This window comes from Coregonus lavaretus, assembly GCF_964263955.1.
Source record: "Coregonus lavaretus genome assembly, chromosome: 14".
Classification (NCBI taxonomy): Eukaryota; Metazoa; Chordata; class Actinopteri; order Salmoniformes; family Salmonidae; genus Coregonus; species Coregonus lavaretus.
The window spans coordinates 15,242,966-15,267,367 of record NC_140001.1 but is presented as its reverse complement, the minus strand read 5'-3'; the positions used below and the strand labels follow the sequence as shown (position 1 = coordinate 15,267,367).

Sequence of the window (24,402 nt, the reverse complement as noted above, 5' to 3'; positions counted from 1 at the left end):
GTGTATTGATACACCATCCAAAGTGTAATTAATAACTTCACCATGTTCAAAGGGATATTCATTGTCTGTTTTTTTTTATCCATCTACCAATTGGTGCCCAACTTTGCGAGGCATTGCAAAACCTCCCTGGTCTTTGTGGTTGAATCTGTGTTTGAAATTCACTGCTCGACTCAGGGACCTTACAGATAATTGTATGTGTGTGGTACAGAGATGAGGTAGTCATTTAAAAATCATGTTACACACTATTATTGTACACAGAACGAATCCATGCAACTTATTATGTGACTTGTTAAGCAAATTTTTACTCCTGAACTTATTTAGGCTTGCCATAACAAAGGGGTTGAATACTTGACTCAAGACATTTCAGCTTTTCATTTTTTATTAATTTGTAGAAATGTCTAAAAACATAATTCCACTTGGACATTATGGGGTATTGTATGTAGGCTAGTGACACAAAATCTAAATTTAATCCATTTTAAATTCAGGCTGTAACACAACAAAATGTGGAAAACGTTAAGGGGTGTGAATACTTTCTGAAGGCACTGTAACTTGTATTTTTCTATTCGGTACATGGGAATTTAACTGCATTTGTAAGAAATTGAAATAAGCCTAGTTAGGCCTATAAAGTAACAAAGTCTGGAATGTTGTTCCAAATCACACTAACCCCGACTGACTATTGTGTTATAACAATGTTTAATAGATAAATATATAGTAGGCCTATTCAAATGGGCTAACGGTCTCTGTGAGAGATACAGTGCCTTCGGAAAGTATTCAGACTCCTTGACTCTTTCCACATTTTGTTACGTTACAGCCTTATTCTAAAATTGATTAAATCATTCCCCCCCCCCCCCCTCATTAATCTACACACAATACACCATAATGACAAAGCAAAAACAGGTTTTAGAAATGTTTGCACATTAAAATAAAAAATTGAAATATTACATTTACATGAGTATTCAGACCCGTTACTAAGTAGTTTGTTGAAGCACCTTTGGCAGCGATTACAGCCTCAAGTCTTCTTAGGTATGACGCTACAAGCTTGACACACCTGTATTTGGGGAGTTTCTCCCATTCTTCTCTGCTGATACTCTCAAGCTCTGTCAGGTTGGATGGGGAGCATCACTGCACAGCTATTTTCAGGTCTCTCCAGAGATGTTAGATCGGGTTCAAGTCCAGGCTCTGGCTGGGCCACTCAAGGACATTCAGAGACTTGTCCCGAAGCCACTCCTGCATTGTATTGGCTGTGTGCTTTGGGTCATTGTCCTGTTGGAAGGTGAACCTTCGCCCCAGTCTGAGGTCCTGAGCGCTCTGGAGCAGGTTTTCATCAAGGATCTTTCTGTACTTTGCTCCGTTCATCTTTCCCTCGATCCTGACTAGTCTCCCAGTCCCTGCCGCTGAAAAAAATCCCCACAGCATGATGCTGCCACCACCATGCTTCACCGTAGGGATGGTGCCAGGTTTCCTCCAGACGTGACGCTTGGCATTTAGGCCAAAGAGTTCAATCTTGGTTTCATCAGACCAAAGAATCATGTTTCTCTTGGTCTGAGTGTCCTTTAGGTGCCTTTTGGCAAACTCCAAGCGGGCTGTCATGTGCCTTTTACTGAGGAGTGGCTTCTTTCTGGCCACTCTACCATAAAGGCCTGACTGGTGGAGTGCTGCAGAGATGGTTATTCTTCTGGAAGGTTCTCCAATCTCCACAGAGGAACTCTGGAGCTCTGTCAGAGTGACCATCGGGTTCTTGGTCACCTCCCTGACCAAGGCCCTTCTCCCCCGATTACTCAGTTTGGCCACTGTCTCAGAGTTCTACGGACAATTCCTTCGACCTCATGGCTTGGTTTTTGCTCTGACATGCACTGTCAACTATGGGACCTTATATAGACAGGTGTCTGCCTTTCCATATCATGTCCAATCAATTGAATTTACCACAGGTTGGCTCCAATCAAGTTGTAGAAACATCTCAAGGATGATCAATGGAAACAGGATGCACCTGGCTCAATTTCGAGCCTCATTGCAAAGGGTCTGAATACTTATGTAAATAAGGTATTTCTGTTTTTTATTTTTAATACATTTGCAAAAATGTCTAAAAACCTGTTTTTGCTGTGTCATTATGGAGTATTGATGAGAAAACAAATTTTCATACATTTTAGAATAAGGCTGTAACGTAACAAAATGTGGAAAAAGTCAATGTGTCTGAATACTTTCCGAATGCACTGTATCTGAGAGACCAGCTTGAGATCTTTTAAAGATGTGGTTTTAAGACCCAGCGGAGCGCAGGCAGCCCAGCCGGGCGGGTTATGCTACATTCATAGCCAAGTGGGAAGATGGTATTTAACATATACAACTGGGAAAAATCTACTTGAACGCCTAACTCGTAATTACTAGTGGGAAACTCGTCTATCATCCCTGAGCTCCCACACTCAGACCTCTGACGTCACCTACTAAGGAAATTACCTCGAGAACAGCATTTTCGCTAGATAAATGTAACAACAAAAACGTATTTATAGCAATCTATTAACATGGTTTTTTAACACTATAGTTTGTTTACTAGCATGATAGCTGTACTTTTAGTTTATGGTTGACGCAGCTTGTTGGCCATTAGCCAATTGGCGTTTCTCAATTAGTTGAAAGCACGTGAATGCATCCAACTGGTATTTACGACTTCAAAATCGGTAATTACCACCTTCCCACTTGGTTTTAAATGCAGCATCAGTTGTTTCTACTCTCCGGATTGTCGCTTGTTATTTGGTGGGAGGCGCTGTAGCCATTTCGCCACTTTAAAGAGAGAAGGAGAACCAACATCCTAGTACTGGGGGAAATAAATTATCCCAAAGCACTGCATTCAGACAGAGAACCCCCACCGCTGCGAAGGAGCACGACTGAACGCAAACTTCGAACTCTCCATGCAGAGCACGCGGAGAACAGACCAGGACCATCTAACGGGCTTTTGAGACATTTTTCGGTTTCCGTTTTTTTCTTCCCTCTTTGCGGTGTATGTGGCGGTTGATCGAACAGTTTATGAGAATCTTGCTTGCTCTGCGGCGAGAAGAGAAGTTTGGTTGTTTTCCTAGTCGGAGGAGGGAGACGCGGGAGGTTCGGGGGAAAAGTGGGGGAAGATGGTTTGGAACGCCGCTTTGAGAAGAGGCTTGATTTGCGTTCTGGCGCTCTGGCTCGGTTTTACGTCTGCCCCGTGCAAAGCTCGGATTTACACTAACCATTGGGCTGTACGGATAAACGGGGGACCCGAGTTCGCTGATCGGATAGCGGACAAATATGGCTATAAGAATATGGGACAGGTATGTTTAAATTGTTCATCTCAGTTATCTTTTCGTTCCTTTTTATTTATTTATTTATTTATTTATTCCAAACGAGTTTCAAAGTCAAATCCTGCATTGCGTTGGTGTTTTTCTTTGATAAATAAAACTTATTTTGATTTTGAATGGTGGTGTTTTGTTGTCAGTCCGATTGAAGTTCAAACGTCAGTTAGTCACCCGGGTCCACACTGGATAGTCCACGTCCCGGGCCAGCCTGAACACGCTACCTCCTCTCTAAATAATGTGCCTTGAACCCAGGATAGTCTCTCTGGTGTGTGTGTGTGTGGCGGGGATCAGCCTGGCACACACGGGACAGACAATGACATGAACAAAGCGAGAGGGGGGGGGGGGGGAGTACAGTGATTAGGCTCGACACCTGTGGGGCAACAGGTGCCCCACACTCCCGCAGAACAGAGCAGTTTTATAGGGCTGTTAGGAGTGAAGAATTTTACCAACAGTTTGCTGTCTAGTATTTCATGGCTCAGACTAATATGTCCCCTTAAAGCTAGAATCCTTAGTTGCTGCATACATTTTTGGACTTATAAATTAATTATATACCCATTTGATTACTGAAAAATATAACTTATAAATGCCTCATGAGTTTAGTTAAACTGTGGTACCCCATCGGAACCCAACATATACATTGTTTTATTAAAATGTTTATAAACCAACAAATGTAAACACATGGTATAGCTTCAAAAAATGGTTAAAACTATACATTTGATATCATGGATGGCCAATCCTTGCATCCATAGCTATGTCTGTGCATTTGAGAGCGGTTACATTTCTCCAGCCCCATCCCTTAGCTTTTTTTACAAAATAGGGGCGGGGATGACACTTTGTTTCAATTAAGGATTCTAGCTTTTAATGCATATTTTAACCAAATGAGCTGTAAGATTAACTTAATAGTCTAATATTATTTTAATAACCTTATACAATTTCAAGCTCTTGAGGGTATAACTGACCACAGTAAAGGAAGGATGGAATGCATGCATTGACGTTGCCAAGGGTTTGATAATGTGATTTGCTCTGAAAGTTTCAATCCATTCTGTGTATCAGTTATGGTGTTTGCCTGTTGATGTCATTCCTAAGGAACGTGCTATTGTCACCACCAACCCTCCCCACTCCAATCCATAACTGCTGTCAGGTACAACACTGGAAACAAAATGCTATAGCCTAGAGGAAATATGGGCACAATTGCAGGATTTAATTGTGATGTCATTTGGTTCAACAATTCTCCTCGTGATCAGAGAGACCCATGCAAGTTCAGAGTAGGCAACATGTGGTTGCTTAGCGACACACATTTAAGAGGGTGGTCTATATGGGAGAAATATCTATCAACGACAAAACCAGGCAATCCAAAGTGCTCTCTCTCCACAGAGAAGGCAATACTACGTATTCTGACAAGTGGAAAATTAGTATCCTAGTCCACAACAGCATTCACAGGGACATCCTGCCATCCCACCTCCCGGCCCTCTTTCTCCCTACTGATATGGTGCCCATTTATCCCCCACCCCTCCTTTACGGGAACTGAGAGTCTTGTACCCACCCCATTCCCCTTTAAGCTTACCATATGCTTCCCAGTCAAAACAGTTGGTGCATATATTATGACAAAATGTTGTGACGTTTTTGTTAGTTTTGTTGTTCGGCAGCGTTTGGCAGGTGTTTTTTCGGCTGTTCGAGCGCACAACATTTTATCTTGAGGCAAGCCGAAGTTCGCCCATTGGCTGGTGATTGGTCACCAGTAGGGATTCTTCAATGAAGTGTTTGTCGGCATTCAACAAGAGACTAATCGTTTTCATGCAAATTTTTTCACTTGAGAAATACTGCACCAAACATCTTAGATGTAAAATTGTGCGACTAAGACCTGCTCTGCAAAAACTGCAACATTTAATTACATTATTTATTGATTTATTTAGATTAATTCAGACTACTAGCTACGGCATCTCAAGGTGGACAAACAGTACTATTGCCGCTTTTTTCTTGTTTTTCAAGCGAAGGTCTTTTAAAGCACCAGCCGAACCGAAGCATGCTGATGCCTTAAAGCTCTGGAAGACGCTCCCATGCGGCAATATTGCTCCAGTCTCCTAACCTGAACTTTAACACTAGTGTCTTCAGTGCACTGTCACATACAGGCACACTCTCTCGCTCTCTCACTCATGGGGACCCCACACATTCATATCTTGCGGTATTGTTGGCTCTGAATATTAAGATTGCACAAAAAAGGTGCATAAGTGTGGGTGTATGAATAAAGTTATTCTTGACACCCAATAAGATCCCATTATTTATTTTTTTCAGGATGAAAGTTGGTTGTTTATTTAGGGAAATGCATGCTATAATGAAATTGAGGAAGACCGTTGTGGACATGCAAAGAGATTGTCAGAGAGAAACAAAACGGTAGGGGAGAGGGGCCACCTTTCCAGAAATAAATCTCTCACTGTTGCCGCTTGCTACAGACCCCCCTCAGCCCCCAGCTGTGCCCTGGACACCATATGTGAATTGATTGCCCCCCATTTATCCTCAGAGTTCGTACTGCTTGGTGACCTAAATTGGGATATGCTTAACACCCCGGCCATCCTACAATCCAAACTAGATGCCCTCAATCTCACACAAATTATCAACGAACCTACCAGGTACAACCCTAAATCTATGAGGGTACCCATGTTTACGGATATCATCCTGACTAACTTACCCTCTAAATACACCTCCACTGTCTTCAACCAGGATCTCAGCGATCACTACCTTGTTGCCTGCGTCCGTAACGGGTCCGCGGTCAAACGACCACCCCTCATCACTGTCAAACGCTCCCTAAAACACTTTAGCGAGCAGGCCTTCCTAATTGACCTGGCCCAGGTATCCTGGATGGATATAGATCTCATTCCGTCAGTAGAGGATGCCTGGTTGTTCTTTAAAAGTAATTTCCTCTCAATCTTAAATAAACATGCCCCATTCAAAAAATACAGAACTAAGAACAGATAAAGCCCCTGGTTCTCCTCAGACTTGACTGCCCTTGACCAGCACAAAAACATCCTGTGGCGTACTGCATTAGCATCAAATAGCCCCCGCGATATGCAACTTTTCAGGGAAGTTAGGAACCAATATACACAATCAGTTAGGAAAGCAAAGGCTAGCTTTTTCAAACAGAAATTTGCATCCTGTAGCACTAACTCCAAAAAGTTTTGGGACACTGTAAAGTCCATGGAGAATAAGAGCACCTCCTCCCAGCTGCCCACTGCACTGAGGCTAGGAAACACTATCACCACCGATAAATCTACAATAATCGAGAATTTCAACAAGCATTTTGCTACGGCTGGCCATGCTTTCCACCTGGCTACCACTACCCCGGCCACCAACTCTGCACCCCCCCCCCGCTTCTCCTTCACACAAATCCAGACAGCTGATGTTCTGAAAGAGCTGCAAAATCTGGACCCCTACAAATCATCTGGGCTAGACAATCTGGACCCTTTCTTTCTAAAACTAGCCGCCGAAATTGTCGCAACCCCTATTACTAGCCTGTTCAACCTCTCTTTCGTAACGTCAGAGATTGGAAAGCTGCCGCGGTCATCCCCCTCTTCAAAGGGGGTGACACTCTTAGATCCAAACTGTTACAGACCTATATCCATCCTGCCCTGCCTTTCGAAAGTTTTTGAAAGCCAAGTTAACAAACAGATCACTGACCATTTCGAATCCCACCGTACCTTCTCCGCTATGCAATCCGGTTTCCGAGCTGGTCATGGGTGCACCTCAACCACGCTCAAGGTCCTAAACGATATTATAACCGCGATCAATAATAGACAGTACTGTGCAGCCGTCTTCATCGACCTGGCCAAGGCTTTCGACTCTGTCAACCACCGCATTCTTATAGGCAGACTAAATAGCCTTGGTTTCTCAAATGACTGCCTCGCCTGGTTCACCAACTACTTCTCAGATAGAGTTCAATGTGTCAAATCAGAGGGCCTGTTGTCTGGACCTATGGTAGTCTCTATGGGGGTGCCACAGGGTTCAATTCTTGGGATGACTCTTTTCTCTGTGTATACCAATGATGTCGCTCTTGCTGCTGGTGACTCTCAAATCCACCTCTACGCAGACGACACCATTTTGTATACATCTGGCCCTTCATTGGACACTGTGTTAACAAACCTCCAAACGAGCTTCAATGCCATACAACACTCGTAAAACTAAATGCATGCTCTTCAATCGAACGCTGCTGGCACCCGCCCACCCGACTAGAATCACTACTCTCGACGGGTCTGACCTAGAGTATGTGGACAACTACAAATACCTAGGTGTCTGGTTAGACTGTAAACTCTCCTTCCAGACTCACATTAAGCATCTCCAATCCAAAGTTAAATCTAGAATCGGCTTCCTATTTCGCAACAAAGCCTCCTTCACTCATGCTGCCAAACATGCCCTCGTAAAACTATCCTACCGATCCTTGACTTCGGCGATGTCATTTACAAAATAGCCTCCAACACTCTACTCAGCAAATTGGATGTAGTCTATCACAGTGCCATCCGTTTTGTCACCAAAGCCCCATATACTACCCACCACTGTGACCTGTACGCTCTTGTTGGCTGGTCCTCACTACATATTCGTCGCCAAACCCACTGGCTCCAGGCCATCTATAAATCACTGCTAGGCAAATTCCCGCCTTATCTTAGCTCATTGGTCACCATAGCAACACCCACCCGTAGTATGCGCTCCAGCAGGTATATCTCACTGGTCATCCCCAAAGCAAACACCTCCTTTGGCCGCCATTCCTTCCAGTTCTCTGCTGCCAATGACTGGAACGAATTGCAAAAATCTCTGAAGCTGGAGACTCTTATCTCCCTCACTAACTTTAAGCATCAGTTGTCAGAACACCTTACCGATCACTGCACCTGTACACAGCCCATCTGAAATTAGCCCACCCAACTACCTCATCCCCATATTGTTATTTATTTTGCTCATTTGCACCCCAGTATCTCTATTTGCACATCTATCATTCCAGTGTTAATACTAATTGTAATTATTTTGCACTATGGCCTATTTATTGCCTTACCTCCATAACTTGCTACATTTGCACACACTGTATATATATTTTCTGTTGTATTTTTTGACTTTATGTTTTGTTTTACCCCATATGTAACTCTGTTGTTTTTATCGCACTGCTTTGCTTTATCTTGGCTAGGTTGCAGTTGTAAATGAGAACTTGTTCCCAACTGGCTTACCTGGTTAAATAAAGGTAAAAAAAAGGGGGGATGGTACAGAGCGGGCGGCTGAGAAGGACAGGGATAGAGAGAGATGAGAACATACAATGATACAGAAACATGGATGGATGGAGGGAGTAAGGCAGTTGCTAGAGAATGTCACTTGCATCGCTAGGGATGTGGGTTCGATTCCCATGGGGGAACAGTACGAACAAATTACGGCTCTCTTATCTCCAAGATGATGTCGGAACAACTCTTAAACCAATGAGATTTTAGCCAGATGGTTAAAGCTAGCTAACAAGTGTGTTAGGGTCATTTCCATGTAAAAGGACCCATGAGCACCTACGTGAAGTTCATAGGAGCATATCAAATTGGGTGTCAAATGACAGCTAAGAGTCTATTTTTGGGAATTGAAGGCATAGATACATTTTTCAGCCATTTAACATCTTCAAAAAAGGGGGCTTTGACTTCTAGTCAAACAGATGGAAATGGGGTCTTCGAAAACATCTACCAGAAAGTCTGAAAAGGTATTAGAAATACATCAAAACACAATATTGACGTACAGACCCCTGCCAATTAATATCAACACTTATATTTAGTTTTGGGGAAATTATTTGCCTTCTGTATGTTTAAGGAACATTGCCTTGTAAATCTGTTACCAAAAACCCACAGATATTTTCACATTTCTCTCCCTCATGAGGATGGAGGATAATTTAAGTTCATAGAAGTAACAAGTAACGGTAGACCTACCAATTAGTTAGTTTTTACTGATATACATTTTTGTTTATGAATTACTAAGTGATTAAAACTCAGTAATGGACTTACTGCATTGGCTACAATGGAAAATCATAGTAGTCACAAACCACAGTTGCGTCACCTGCTACTGTCCTCCCTTCCACTGGCATACTGTTATGTTCAGCTCATAGCGAGTGTGAAAACAGTCTGGACAACCCCTCTCCTCTCCAGTTAATGTTACCTCTCCCGACTCTTACTGACACCTACCCATGAGCCCCCTCTTTCCATTTACTGTAACCAGCATCTGCACCCACTGAGCACCGACCAACACTGGACGTCAATGGACGATGTCCACAGACATCGTTTTTTGGGACGGTCTGGACCGGTCTTGATTTCAACGTCCACAGTGTGTTAACTAATGTCATAGCTGACACCCCATTTCTTTCTGCAGACATCTTTGAATCTTAATTCGGAGCAGATATTTACGTTTTTGGAAAACTTGGTCTCATAAAAAACTGAGAGAGGTTTTACCGTAATTCTGTTACCAGACGTATCTGCACAATTCTTCCAGAAAATGTGTTTTGGGGAAATTTTCTGTGAATTGCTTTTGTTTGGCATACATTTTAATGTGAAAAATCGGAGTCTCAGCGTAATTCCACTGCTTATATTGACCATGTGTCAAACCATAGACTGGGTATAACTAGCCTCGTTATCCACATTAAGGTTTAAATGTCTTTGCTTTACCATCTTTTGGGCAGAAAAGTGAACAGTCAGTGATGAAACGTTACAACTTGTGAACTCTGCTATCATCATTCTGGCCCATAGAGTTGGATAGAGGGCATACTTGCCCCAAAGCCTGTTTTAGCATAGTCATTGCCATTTAGGGCTTTCACTATTTTGAACTAGGTAGTCAACTAGTTGTAGCTGAATCTCAAACCAGTCCCTCAGCCCTACCAACTCACTCAGAGGCCCCTCCGTTGTCACACTTGTTGACGTAACTCAGAGGTTGACTTCCCAGCGCGTTGATGGGATCATCCCCCATCAACTTCGGGACATACAGTGAGGGAAAAAAGTATTTGATCCCCTGCTGATTTTGTACGTTTGCCCACTGACAAAGAAATTATCAGTCTAATGGTAGGTTATTATCATTTTAATGGTAGGTTTATTTGAACAGTGAGAGACAGAATAACAACAACAAAAAATCCAGAAAAACACATGTAAAAAATGTTATAAATTGATTTGCATTTTAATGAGGGAAATAAGTATTTGACCCCCTCTCAATCAGAAAGATTTCTGGCTCCCAGGTGTCTTTTTATACAGGTAACGAGCTGAGATTAGGAGCACTCTCTTAAAGGGAGTGCTCCTAATCTCAGCTTGTTACCTGTATAAAATACACCTGTCCACAGAAGCAATCAATCAATCAGATTGCAAACTCTCCACCATGGCCAAGACCAAAGAGCTCTCCAAGGATGTCAGGGACAAGATTGTAGACCTACACAAGGCTGGAATGGGCTACAAGACCATCGCCAAGCAGCTTGGTGAGAAGGTGACAACAGTTGATGCGATTATTCGCAAATGGAAGAAACACAAAATAACTGTCAATCTCCCTCGGCCTGGGGCTCCATGCAAGATCTCACCTCGTGGAGTTGCAATGATCATGAGAACGGTGAGGAATCAGCCCAGAACTACACGGGAGGATCTTGTCAATGATCTCAAGGCAGCTGGGACCATAGTCACCAAGAAAACAATTGGTAACACACTACGCCGTGAAGGACTGAAATCCTGCAGCGCCCGCAAGGTCCCCCTGCTCAAGAAAGCACATATACATGCCCGTCTGAAGTTTGCCAATGAACATCTGAATGATTCAGAGGAGAACTGGGTGAAAGTGTTGTGGTCAGATGAGACCAAAATGGAGCTCTTTGGCATCAACTCAACTCGCCGTGTTTGGAGGAGGAGGAATGCTGCCTATGACCCCAAGAACACCATCCCCACCATCAAACATGGAGGTGGAAACATTATGCAAACGTACAAAATCAGCAGGGGATCAAATACTTTTTTCCCTCACTGTACTTATGACTTGAATGATGCAATTCATGTAAAAAAAAAAAGTAAATAATAAAACGAGCATGAAATTCAAATTGAGAAATTCCCGTCATTTTACAAGATAGCCTATTAACAGTAAAACATCAATCTGTGTCATGCCTCGAAATCAGACAAATGCATGTGCCATATCATTAGGCACTGCTTTCAATTCTGTTTTCTGAAATTGTGCAAACTCCAAAACAACATATCGCGGTGCATGTTGGGATACCAGTTCGCTTTAAAGCCGGCAGCGTTGCTGGCTCGGTCAAAGTATCTATCGGAGGGTCTTATTAGCCCCTACCCCCTCCATACTTTTCACTCCCTCAGCTTTGGGACACTTGTGAATATGGTGGAGGCGTGCAAATTGAGGGGCAAGGGGAAGGGACTGGTTTGGGATTCGGCATGGGACTTGCTATGGGTTAAGCAAGGATCACAGAATTCCATGTAGTCAGCAGGAAGTGTCAGTTATAGTATTTATTTCCGACTCAGGAAATTGTACCTCCAAATTTCCGACAGCATCTGAACACACCATTTTACATCTTTCTGTGTGGGGTTTGAGACCAAAGATGAAATCATGTCTTGATTTTGAAATTTAACATGACAATTTTGGCCTTCATGTCTTTGCAGTCCTGACACTTTTGAGTGTGAAATACCTGCTGTTGCCTTGTGGCTTCCACATTCTGACAGTGACGCGATGAAAACCTGCCCCCTGGGTCTATTCTACTGAAACCGGAAAGGACTACTTGAACCTACCTGTCTAATAAGAAACTCCATTTTTTCCTTTTCCGTTGCAAAATGTTTTGCTACGGTGTACCCTAATGAATACAACCCTGGTTTGGAGTGAAACATTGTTGTGAGTCGCCTGAAAGGATATAGGGGCTTGATACGGTCTCTTGGGTAGCTCCTCTAATGGTAAGGGTATATGACACCTGGCAGCCATGACGGTTTGATAATCTGCCTCTGAATTATTAAAGTTAATCACACTTTGCCTGCCTCATGTCTCTGTCTGTCTTTCTAGTTTTAGAAGGTTTGTGGTTCACTTCAAGGGGTGACGCTGTTTAATTCCTCTGTCTGACTTGGTTGACATTATTACTTTCTGCTCATTGAAATAAATGTTTTCTTTTTTGTCTCGTTTGTATCCATAATGCCACCTCCTGATGTCTTCTTGGGTCTTAACCAGTGAATGGATGCATCTGAAATGGCTCCCTATACACTACTACCGATCAGGGGCTGCATATTCAATGCAACCAGTGTTTTTACTGTAGACTGATCGTGGTGTGTTTTTATTTGGCAGATTGGCGACCTGAAGGACCACTATCACTTCTTTCACAGCAGGACCATCAAAAGGTCGACTCTCTCCAGTCGCGGTGGCCACAGCTTCATCTCGATGGAGCCCAAGGTAAGCCTCACCGTGCTCGCGGGCCGCCCCGCCAGGTTCTCGACGCGCCTGCATTATTGATGGGTCACAGAACACCGCCCTTGGTCTAGCCCTGATGATGCGTACATTACAGGGCACAACTGTAGTTCAGCACACCGATGGAAAGTCTACCAACCATAGCACTGCTGAGCATAATTGTCATTCAATGAGAGATATTTGATGAATTATGTATTATATACTGTCGCTGGATATGTTGGCCATTTTCAACTTTGACTCTGTTTGTTCCACAACACTCCCCTCGGCAGGAGGCAGTTTTGCTTTGACAGGCATCACGGTGCATGACTAATAGCATGTTGAAGTGTCCAAATGGTAAAGTTGCAAACCAAAGCAGTGAAGAATGTCTGTGTTTGTGTGAGAGAGCGAGGGTTGCAGGAAGAGGAAAATATATAGGGGAAGAAACGGAAGAAGGTACTCCATTGATAGACCAGTGTTCTCCCCTCTTCTCTCTCCCTCCCTATTTGCTTCCCTTCTTCCTCTCAGGTTTCTCTTCTGTGTGAAGGGTTGACAGGGAGGAGATGGTTAAATGATGTCAGCTGGCTCTGCTGTCTGAGCTGGGAGTCTCTCTGCTCCCATCACAACCGTTCAGGGATCAGTGTCATATCATTACCATTCTGATGCCAGTCTCCTTTCACTGCTGTTTTTGGGCGGCTCACTATCATGGATGCTCTGGGGTCAGTCCGTGTAGTCGGTTATACAAATAATCACGTTGTTATGCTTAGTTGTCTAATGACAGTCGTGTGTGTGTGTGTGTGTGTGTGAGTCAGATGGGTGTAGCGGACACGCCTTGTGTGAGTGTGTGCGCGCTGTGCGATCTACCTGTTGGCACGCAGGTCTCCATGGTGACAAGGCAGTGATAATGGCTTTATGGCTTGCTGACTCTTCACCTGGCGCATGTGGGACACGGTCAAAGGTCATGGCTGTCAGTAAGTTACCCGCCCAAGGTCGTCGGCTTGGAGAACGGGTGTGTGACTGACCTCACCCTAGTGACATTTGGCCCCATTCAAATACTCTAAAGTACACTGAACAAAAATATAAACGCAACATGTAAAGTTTTTTTCCCATGTTTCATGAGCTGAAATAAAACATCCCAGCAATTTGATTAAACAGTATGATCATTACAATGGTGCACCTTGTGCCGTTTACAAAAGGACACTCTAAAATGTGCAGTTTTGTCACACAACACAATGCCACAGATGTGTAAAGTTTTGAGGGCGCAAGCAATTGGCATGCTGACTGCAGGAATGTCCACCAAAGTTGTTGCCAGATAATTGAATGTCATTTCTCTACCATAAGCTGCCTCCAACATTTTAGAGAATTTGGCACTATGTCTAACCGGCCTCACAACCGTAGACCACGTGTAACCACACCAGCCCAGGACCTCCACATCTGGCTTCTTCACCTGCGGGATTGTCTGAGACCAGCCACCTGGTCCTCACCAGGGTTTTGACCTGACTGCAGTTAGGCGTCGTAACCGACTTCAGTAGGCAAATGCTCACCTTCGATGGCCACTGGCACACTGGAGAAGTGTGCTCTTCACGGATTAATCCCAGTTTCAACTGTCTCTGCCATCTGCCCGGTACAGTTGAAACTGGGATTAATCCGTGAAGAGCACACTTCTCCAGTGTGCCATTGGCCATCAAAGGTGAGCATTTGCCCACTGAAGTCGGTTATGACGCTTATCTGCAGTCAGGTCAAAACCCTGATGAGGACAACGAGCATGCAGATGAGCTTCCCTGAAATGGTTTCTGACAGTTTTTGCAGAGATTATTCGGTTGTGCAAACCCACAGTTTCATCAGCTGTCCAGGTGGCTGGTATGGGCAGGCATAAGCTCCGGACAACAAACACAATTGCATTTTATCGATAGCAATTTGAATGCACAGAGATACCGTGACGAGATCCTGAGGCCCATTGTCGTGCCATTCATCCGCCGCCATCACAACATGTTTCAGTATGATAATGCACAACCCCATGTCGCAAGGATCTGTACACAATTCCTTCAAGCTGAAAATGTTGCAGTTCTTCCATGGCCTGCATACTCACCAGACATGTCACTCATTTGAGCATGTTTGGGATCCTCTGGATCGACGTGTACGACAGCATGTTCCAGTTCCCGACAATATCCAGCAACTTCGCACAGTCATTGAAGAGGAGTGGGACAACATTCCACAGGCCACAATCAACAGCCTGATCAACTCTATGCAAAGGATGTATCGCGCTGCATGAGGCAAATGGTGGTCACACCAGATACTGACTGGTTTTCTGATCAATGCCTTATTTTTATTTTTTTTAAGGTATCTGTGACCAATAGATTCATATCTGTATTCCCAGTCATGTGAAATCCTTAGATTAGGGCCTAATTAATTTATTTCCATTGACTCATTTCCTTATATGAACTGTAAATTGTTGCGTTTTATCTTTTTGTTCAGTGTAATCACTGATTATAACAGATTTGGATAGGTATAGGCAAGGACTCCATCACTTAGCTTCTATCTATACTTTCATGTCAGATCAGTGATCCCTTCAAGGAAGGAAGCATTTCTAAAGTCCGATTTCAACTGACGCTCCTACAGTATGGCTAGCCTTTTTGGATCCTGGTTGCCCTTGGTTACTGACCCATTCAGTGAGAGCGGGAGAGACGGCAAGAGAGCCACCTGCAAATCCTTAAGAAGGGGGAATGCAGAAGCAGTCGTATTTCAAAAGAGCCCAGTTCACCATCTGGGGAAGGAGAGAGTGAGGATCTGTCTTCTCTCCGTCTCAGAGGACTCTCAGGTCAGTGGTGGAACTAATGAGTGACTGGCTGCCGTCGGTCGATCCTCCTGTCCAGGTGACGGTCTGAGGACAGCCGCATTAGGCTTACCGCTTATCATCCGTTACACAAACACACGCATGGACATTGGGTAGGTAGGCAGACGGATGGGGAGATCGAGACACACACACACACACACACACGTGTATACTGATGGCTCTGCTGTTCTGAGCTTAATGAGGTGTGTAAATGGTTGCTTTGAAACTGATGATAATGATAGACTTGGGGTGAAATGAGCAGAGACTTGTGCCTGCTCTCTAATGTCTTCACATGAACATCGCCATCCATCACTCTTACAAATGTTTTATTTTTCGACTTAATAATTACATTCTGGCTTATGAAATCTCTCTCCCTCAGTCCCCCCCCCCCCTCTCTTTCTGGCTATGTTTTTCTCAGTCTCCATCCCTCCCCTCTTTATCTCTTCTCTCCTCTGCTCCCTCTCTGGAGAAACTGACAGATTGTTTTAGTAGGTCATAATTCACTCCCTCTTTCTTTTTAGCTTTGTATGAATGTTCAAGTCGATCACCTCTTTGTCTCTGTCTCTGGTTTATTGTTTAGGCTACCTGGGGTAAAAGCGAAAGGCAGCAGTCTGTTTATGTATCTACCTATCAAGTCTAGGGCTTTAATCTGGCCTATTTTCTTGTCAATCGTCCCCATTTTTAAATAGAAAAAATCCTACCCAATGCTCCCAAGTTTCTGAGACAAGCTTGCCAAGGAATTCTGTGAAATGAATCCATTAGGTTTGAGAGATTGTGACCTGATAGATTTATGTGTGTGTGCTCTTTTTTTTGTCAGCAAGTGTTTTATTTTGTGTACTTCTCCACAAATATCCCTCCATCTTCCATTGGGCGAGTTAGTTTTGCATGGCTTGGTGCCCCGGGTGGGTGGAGATTTCACCGCCTATATGAAACTAACTCGCCCATTGTCCACTCCAAACCCTGCGTATTCCTGTTCAGCCATTTGGATATGTTTTGATGTTAAACAATTTTTTGTCACTGTGCAATGGTATGGCCTCTGCTATAGGTGGAGTGGATTCAGCAGCAGGTGGTAAAGAGGCGGACCAAGAGGGATTACAAGGTGGCCCCTCCCCCCCTCTCCAGCCCCGCCCAGACCAGCCCCGCCCAGTCCATATTCTTCAACGACGCCAAGTGGAGCAGTATGTGGTACATAGTGAGTATGCAGATCAGACCACACCCCAGTGCTCAGGTTCAAGGGTCACCAGACCTACTTAATGGAGGCCTGGTGGGGGGGGCGTGCGCTCGCACACCTTGGTTGTAGTGTGCCCAAGGGTGTAGTGTCTCAAAGGCAAATGTCTAGATTACTTTTCACACGTTTTCCTGAGATTACTAATGACGTTGAGAGGTTTTTAAATGCACACAGCAGTGTCAAATGACTCAGTCCAGACTGCACAAGCTATGTAGCTCTACACATAAATAATACTTCACTCACTTGTGGCCGCTAGTCACATCCACGTACAAATCATTACTCCCCTTACATTTTGTGTGTGTGTGCGCTGTTTGTAAACTCTCTGGTCTTTTGCTCTTCTTCTGGGTTCTGTCAATGGTTAACTTGGCAAAGATAACACCCATACTTTGACCTGAGCGCTTATCAGTCCAGTTTTTTTGGACAGAGCCTAGAGCTTGGACTTCATGTCATAAATAATCAGTCATGAGTGTTTACTGTTTATGTGATTTTAGGTAGTCTTTGTCCATGTTCATGTCCACTGACGTTTGTTAACCTGGGCATTAGCCTATAACTAACTGACTTTCTCCCTCCATCTCTGGACCTGCTTGACAGCTGAACAAATGCTTTGTTCCTTTCCTCATTGGACTAATAACTGATGATCTAGCATGATTGGATAGGTTAAAGCAAGAACCCCACTTCATATCTTTCACCAATCCAGACATGTCAGATCAGTGATTACTTCATGGAACGGAGGGGGAAAAGCTGCATTTCAAAAGTATTCAAGCAGGGCCTATATCTATGAGATCACACTGTCGCCACAACACAGATGTCTCTCTGTTCCAGAACTGTAACGACCACTTAAGTGGGTCGCTAGTTTTATTTCAGCACTATTCCAGTGACGTGTGTGTGTGTGTTCCAGCACTGTAACGATGACATCCATAACTGCCAGTCGGACATGAACATAGTGGGGGCATGGAAGAGGGGCTACACAGGGAAGGACGTGGTGATCACCATCCTAGACGACGGCATCGAGAGGAACCACCCCGACCTCATTCAGAACTACGTGAGTGTGTGTGTGTGTGTGTGTGTGTGTTTTGGAATGGGTTATGTGTGTTGGAATAGGAATGTGTGACGTGGCGTGTTCAGCCATTGGCTGATTTCTGCTGCTCCGCCCTCGGCCATAAGAAGACCATGATGGTGAAGGCTTTTCCCTCTGTTTCCAGGACAACCAGGCCAGTTATGATGTCAACGGGAACGACATGGACCCCATGCCCCGTTACGATGCCAGCAACGAGAACAAGTAAGATACCAGGTCACAGCATCACTCCGCTGTGTGTAGTGTGTGTAGTGTGTGTGTATATAGCTCTTCTCTGCCTGGGAGCCCTGTGTCCTGTGCCAGTTTGGCTGTCAGGGTGTTTTTGGACGCTCTAGCCCAAATGCCTTGGCAAACGCTCAGCGCTCTGTGGTAGTTTGTTTTCTTAAAGAGACAGGAGGTTAACTAGCCCACTGCTTTATAGACGGATCATGGTCTGCTCTCTCTCTCTCTCTTCCCCCTCCCTCTCTCTCTCTCTTCCCCCCCTCTCTCTCTCTCTTCTCTCTCTCTCGCGCTCTCTCTCTCTCTCTGAGTGGGGCTCGTTGACAAGTCTGTCACAATAATGGGTACGTTCCAATGTCCATACTAGCATACTGCTTAGAATGCATGGCCCAACTCATTGCTTTATTCTAGGTAGTATGCTGCCAGCGAGGCTATTGGAACACAGCCATTAGTGTGCTTTTGCTAGCTACCTAAAGCTTACACACTTTTCAGCCAGATTGATATCTTTCCATCGTCCCAACTTGTCTAGGAGGACGTGTTCTAATTGATCAGATATCATATAAACATATGGGGGAACACCATTAATGAGAGGTTCTATGAATGCTGCCCGTACACCGTTGATACACTTATGTCCCTATTCAATACGTTTGGCGGTAGGTGATCCAATTTGTTGGCTCTAGCTTTATGACATAGTACTGATTTATAAGAGGGATGACTCACCACTTCTGCTCCAGACCAACCAAAGACACCAGAATGGTTTGGTTACACTCCCCTCTACCAACTCAGTCCCTTTCTATAAACCAGCAGTTTCACAGATGTTAAAAGTAAACAGACAACCTTGCATCCACTGTGTTTTTGTGTTACCTTTTCTGAGTGCATGTGTTTCTAGAGGAGAACAAGCTGTTCTTTCTGCTTATGAGGAACGTATCCGCTGGTGAATTTTGATATTTCCATGTGGTAGAATCTCTGCTATAATGTAAAACTCCACTTCTATTAGCTAAACAAAGGATTGACCTCCAGGATTGATCCAGTCAGTGTGTTATTCACATTGCCCTTTATTCATCCCACAGATGGTCTGGTTCAGACTGACTTGGAGCATGCATGGCACGCATATTGGCTGAGAGCAGACAACACACACGACACACACATATGTAGAGGAGACGCAGACAGACTATGGCGCTGTGTGAAGCCAAACAGGACTGAAGGATTTTAATGTTGGCTCAACAAATATTCCATACTGTTTGGCAGCCATAGGTGTAGAGAGGTTCCAGCCAGGTGATGGAATACAATACAGTAGAACCTTTAGGCTAGCGAGGGCGTGTGTGTGTTTGAGCACGGGATTGTGTGTGAGCCCCCTGCCTGCCATGGGGTAGATGCTGGGTTGCCATGACAGCGGTCAGTGGTGACTCTGGGCCGCTTGTTCCAGATGTTCTCGGCAGGAGGGCTGGTCGTGACGAGCGAGAGAGCATCTTTGCCTCTGCCTCCTATCCTAAAACACACTCTTGTTTGTTTGCGCTGGTCACTGAACCTGGCCGATTGTCGACACGGCTACAATCTGTGGCAGAATGTTACCCTTGCTTGTTGAGGGCTCTGGAACATACAAATCATTGTCTCTTTCACATTGTGAAAATATTTGAGGGCTGTATGTATCCCAGTGCAGCTGCTGCTGCCTCTGACACCAGGGTCACGTCATTAGGCACCAAAGGGAAGAAGACGTTTTCTATCACATGGCCTTATGAACAAGACCCAGCCCCTGCTACTGGCCATGTGGAGACCTGTTCCTCCAGCCCATAGCTTGAACTAAGTCTAAGTCCACTCGCTTCTCCCCCATAAGTCTCAAACATGCATGTTGTCAGATGGTATACTGACTGTTTGTGCATTCTTCAGTATATCTGTTTACATATTTGTGTAAGTTTCTTAATGTGCGTGTGTGGGAGATTTTAAATGTGTGTCTCTGTTTATGTGTGTGTGTGTAAAGTGTCCCTCTCTCTCTTCAGGCATGGAACACGCTGTGCTGGGGAAGTGGCTGCATCTGCTAACAACTCCCATTGCACTGTGGGAATCGCCTACAACGCACGGATAGGGGGTGAGTGCGTGTGTGTGTTTCACGTTTTTAAGGTTATTTGCAATATGTAATAAAATACATTGGAAATCTTATTCAACAGTGGTGAGTGTGTGTGTGTGTGTGGGGGGGGGGGGGCGTTGGGTGTGTGTTCACTCTGTGTGTTTGTGTGTGTCAGGGGTGCGGATGCTGGACGGCGACGTGACGGACATGGTTGAGGCCAAGTCTCTGAGTCTGCAACCGCAGCATATTGACATCTACAGCGCCAGTTGGGGTCCCGACGACGACGGCAAGACTGTGGATGGCCCCGCCTCTCTGGCCAGGCAGGCCTTCGAGAACGGCATCCGCATGGTGTGTCTCGCACGCACACACACACACTGTACGTTATGTGTACACACAAACTCTCACGCTTATACCCACCAATCACGATCATACACCTATTCAGACTCTCAAAAGAAGAGGGGGTGTTAAATATACACATTTATTTGACACACAAACACACACGCACACACAGTACCCACCGGCCAGTGTTATCAATGCTTCCTTCTAGACATTTGGATTAAAGAGCTTGGTCTGATTAGCATATTCATGCATGGTATCCATATTCATGAGTTTGCTGTGGAGATGGCTCAAAGGAGGAGCTTAGCCCAGGGGTTAAGTGGAGGGGAGTGGAGTTCACATGGTCAACTTGTGATGTCAGAGCGCCCTCTCTCCTCCAGCACTCCTCCACTGCTGACATTTTGATTGCAGAGAAAGTAAAACAATGGTTAGAGTTTGGCTCTCTGTTTGGCATGGAAGCTACAGAGGTCTATTGGGCTATTATGACAGATGGTTAGGTGTTTGTGTGTGTGGACACGTTTTACTATACTTGTGAGTACCAGAAGTCCTCACAAGAATAGTAAACCAAATAAAATTCAGAGAAGTAAGGACATTTTGCCAGTCCTCACTTGTAAACAGGCTTTTTTAGGCTTAGGGGTTAGAATTAGGGTTAGGGAAAATAGGCTTTTGAATGGGAATCAATTGTGGATCCCCAAAAAGTCCTCAAAAGTATAGTAAGACATACAGTGAGGGGAAAAAAGTATTTGATCCCCTGCTGATTTTGTATGTTTGCCCACTGACAAAGACATAATCAGTCTATAATTTTAATGGTAGGTTTATTTGAACAGTGAGAAACAGAATAACAACAAAAATCCAGAAGAACGCATGTAAAAAATGTTATAAATTGATTTGCATTTTAATGAGGGAAATTAGTATTTGACCCCTCTGCAAAACATGACTTAGTACTTGGTGGCAAAACCCTTGTTGGCAATCACAGAGGTCAGACGTTTTGCACACATCTCAGGAGGGATTTTGTCCCACTCCTCTTTGCAGATCTTCTCCAAGTCATTAAGGTTTCGAGGCTGACGTTTGGCAACTCGAACCTTCAGCTCCCTCCACAGATTTTCTATGGGATTAAGGTCTGGAGACTGGCTAGGCCACTCCAGGACCTTAATGTGCCCCTTCTTGAGCCACTCCTTTGTTGCCTTGGCCGTGTGTTTTGGGTCATTGTCATGCTGGAATACCCATCCATGACCCATTTTCAATGCCCTGGCTAAGGGAAGGAGGTTCTCACCCAAGATTTGACGGTACATGGCCCCGTCCATCGTCCCTTTGATGCGGTGAAGTTGTCCTGTCCCCTTAGCAGAAAAACACCCCCAAAGCATAATGTTTCCACCTCCATGTTTGATGGTGGGGATGGTGTTCTTGGGGTCATAGGCAGCATTCCTCCTCCTCCAAACACGGCAAGTTGAGTTGATGCCAAAGAGCTCGATTTTAGTTTCATCTGACCACAACACTTTCACCCAGTTCTCCTCTGAATCATTCAGATGTTCATTGGCAAACTTCAGACGGGCCTGTATATGTGCTTTCTTGAGCAGGGGGACCTTGCGGGCGCTGCAGGATTTCAGGGTTTCACGGCTTAGTGTGTTACCAATTGTTTTCTTGGTGACTATGGTCCCAGCTGCCTTGAGATCATTGACAAGATCCTCCCATGTTGTTCTGGGCTGATTCCTCACCATTCTCATGATCATTGCAACTCCACGAGGTGAGATCTTGCATGGAGCCCCAGGTCGAGGGAGATTGACAGTTATTGTGTTTCTTCCATTTGCGAATAATCGCTCCAACTGTTGTCACCTTCTCACCAAGCTGCTTGGCAATGGTCTTGTAGCCCATTCCAGCCTTGTGTAGGTCTACAATCTTGTCCCTGACATCCTTGGAGAGCTCTTTGGTCTTGGCCATGGTGGAGAGTTTGGAATCTGATTGATTGATTGCTTCTGTGGACAGGTGTCTTTTATACAGGTAACAAGCTGAGATTAGGAGCACTCCCTTTAAGAGTGTGCTCCTAATCTCAGCTCGTTACCTGTATAAAAGACACCTGGGAGCCAGAAATCTTTCTGATTGAGAGGGGGTGAAATACTTATTTCCCTCATTTAAAATGCAAATCAATTTATAACATTTTTGACATGCGTTTTTCTGGATTTCTGTTGTTGTTTTTCTGTCTCTCACTGTTCAAATAAACCTACCATTAAAATTATAGACTGATCATTTCTTTGTCAGTGGGCAAACGTACAAAATCAGCAGGGGATCAAATACTTTTTTCCCTCAATGTAGATGTGTGTGTGACCCGCTTTCTTGGGCAAATGTTCTTGTACGTTTTTTTTTTGTTGTCTTGTTGTTTGCTGTCTCCCTCTTTAAGAAGTCACCTTCTCCCTTCCTGCGCTCTCTCCCTCTCCTCCCTTCAAAGCTGGTACCAGTTATCCGTCAGCGTTTTCTCCCGTCTGATCCAATCCTCACTCAGAGGGGCTTCTCTCTCTTATCACTGCCTGACAGAGGCCTTTTGAAGTGCTCCCCTCCACCTTTTATCACCTCTGTGTGTTTGAGTGAGAGTATTAGTCAGAGCTCACAGAGCGGTAGGCTTCCTCCCGTGTCCCTGCCAATCACACAGATGTTTTATTTTTTTAGGATCCCCATTAGCCGACGCCAATGGCGACAGCTAGTCTTACTGGGGTCCGACACATAACAAAAAAGACATTACAGACAAAATACTTGACAATTTACATACAGTACCAGTCGAAAGTTTGGACACACCTACTCATTCCAGGGTTTTTCTTTATTTTTACTTTTTTCTACATTGTAGAATAATAGTGAAGACATCAAAACTATGAAATAACACACATGGAATCATGTAGTAACCAAAAATGTGTTAAACAAATCAAAATATATTTTATATTTGAGATTCTTCAAATAGTCACCCTTTGCCTTGATGACAGCTTTGCACACTCTTGGCATTCTCTCAACCAGCTTCATGAGGTAGTCACCTGGAATGCATTTCAATTAACAGGTGTGCCTTCTTAAAAGTTAATTTGTGGAATTTCTTTCCTCCTTAATGCGTTTGAGCCAATCAGTTGTGTTGTGACAAAGTAGAAGATAGCCCTATTTGGGAAAAGACCAAGTCCATATTATGGACAAAGAGAAACAACAGTCCATCATTACTTTAAGACATGAAGGTCAGTCAATCCGGAAACATTCAAGAACTTTGAACGTTTCTTCAAGTGCAGTTGCAAAAACCATCAAGCGCTATGATGAAACTGGCTCTCATGAGGACCGCCACAGGAAAGGAAGTCCCAGAGTTACCTCTGCTGCAGAGGATAAGTTCATTAGAGTTACCAGCCTCAGAAATTGCAGCCCAAATAAATGCTTCACAGAGACATCTCAACATCAACTGTTCAGAGGAGTCTGTGTGAATCAGGCCTTCATGGTCGAATTGCTGCAAAGAAACCACTATAAAGGACACCAATAAGAAGAAGAGGCTTGCTTGGGCCAAGAAACACGAGCAATGAACATTAGACCGGTGGAAATCTGTCCTTTGGTCTGAGTCCAAATTTGAGATTTTCCAACCGCCGTGTCTTTGTGAGACGCAGAGTAGGTGAACGGATGATCTCTGCATGTGTGGTTCCCACCGTGAAGCATGGAGGAGATGGTGTGGGGGTGCTTTGCTGGTGACACTGTCTGTGATTTATTTAGAATTCAAGGCACACTTAACCAGCATTATGCAGTGATACGCCATCCCATCTGGTTTGCGCTTAGTGGGACTATCATTTGTTTTTCAACAGGACAATGACCCAAAACACACCTCCAGGCTGTGTAAGGGTTATTTGACCAAGAAGGAGAGTGATGGAGTGTTGCATCAGATGACCTGACCTCAACCCAATTGAGATGGTTTGGGATGAGTCTGACCAC

At 44.4% G+C, this 24,402-nt stretch overlaps 1 protein-coding gene across 2 annotated transcripts in view; it reads left to right on the top strand.

Moving 5' to 3' along the window:
- Nucleotides 1-2,805: 2,805 nt before the first annotated feature.
- pcsk5b (proprotein convertase subtilisin/kexin type 5b) overlaps nucleotides 2,806-24,402 on the top strand; it is a 43,956-nt gene continuing 22,359 nt past the window's right edge. For both annotated transcript variants that reach the window (XM_084176972.1, XM_084176971.1), the window contains exons 1-7: nucleotides 2,806-3,293; nucleotides 12,612-12,716; nucleotides 16,586-16,732; nucleotides 17,667-17,810; nucleotides 17,971-18,047; nucleotides 20,060-20,148; nucleotides 20,303-20,475. In XM_084176972.1, coding sequence (XP_084033098.1) covers nucleotides 3,114-3,293; nucleotides 12,612-12,716; nucleotides 16,586-16,732; nucleotides 17,667-17,810; nucleotides 17,971-18,047; nucleotides 20,060-20,148; nucleotides 20,303-20,475 — 915 coding nt within the window. In that variant the 5' untranslated portion in view covers nucleotides 2,806-3,113. The remainder of the gene's footprint in view (nucleotides 3,294-12,611; nucleotides 12,717-16,585; nucleotides 16,733-17,666; nucleotides 17,811-17,970; nucleotides 18,048-20,059; nucleotides 20,149-20,302; nucleotides 20,476-24,402) is intronic.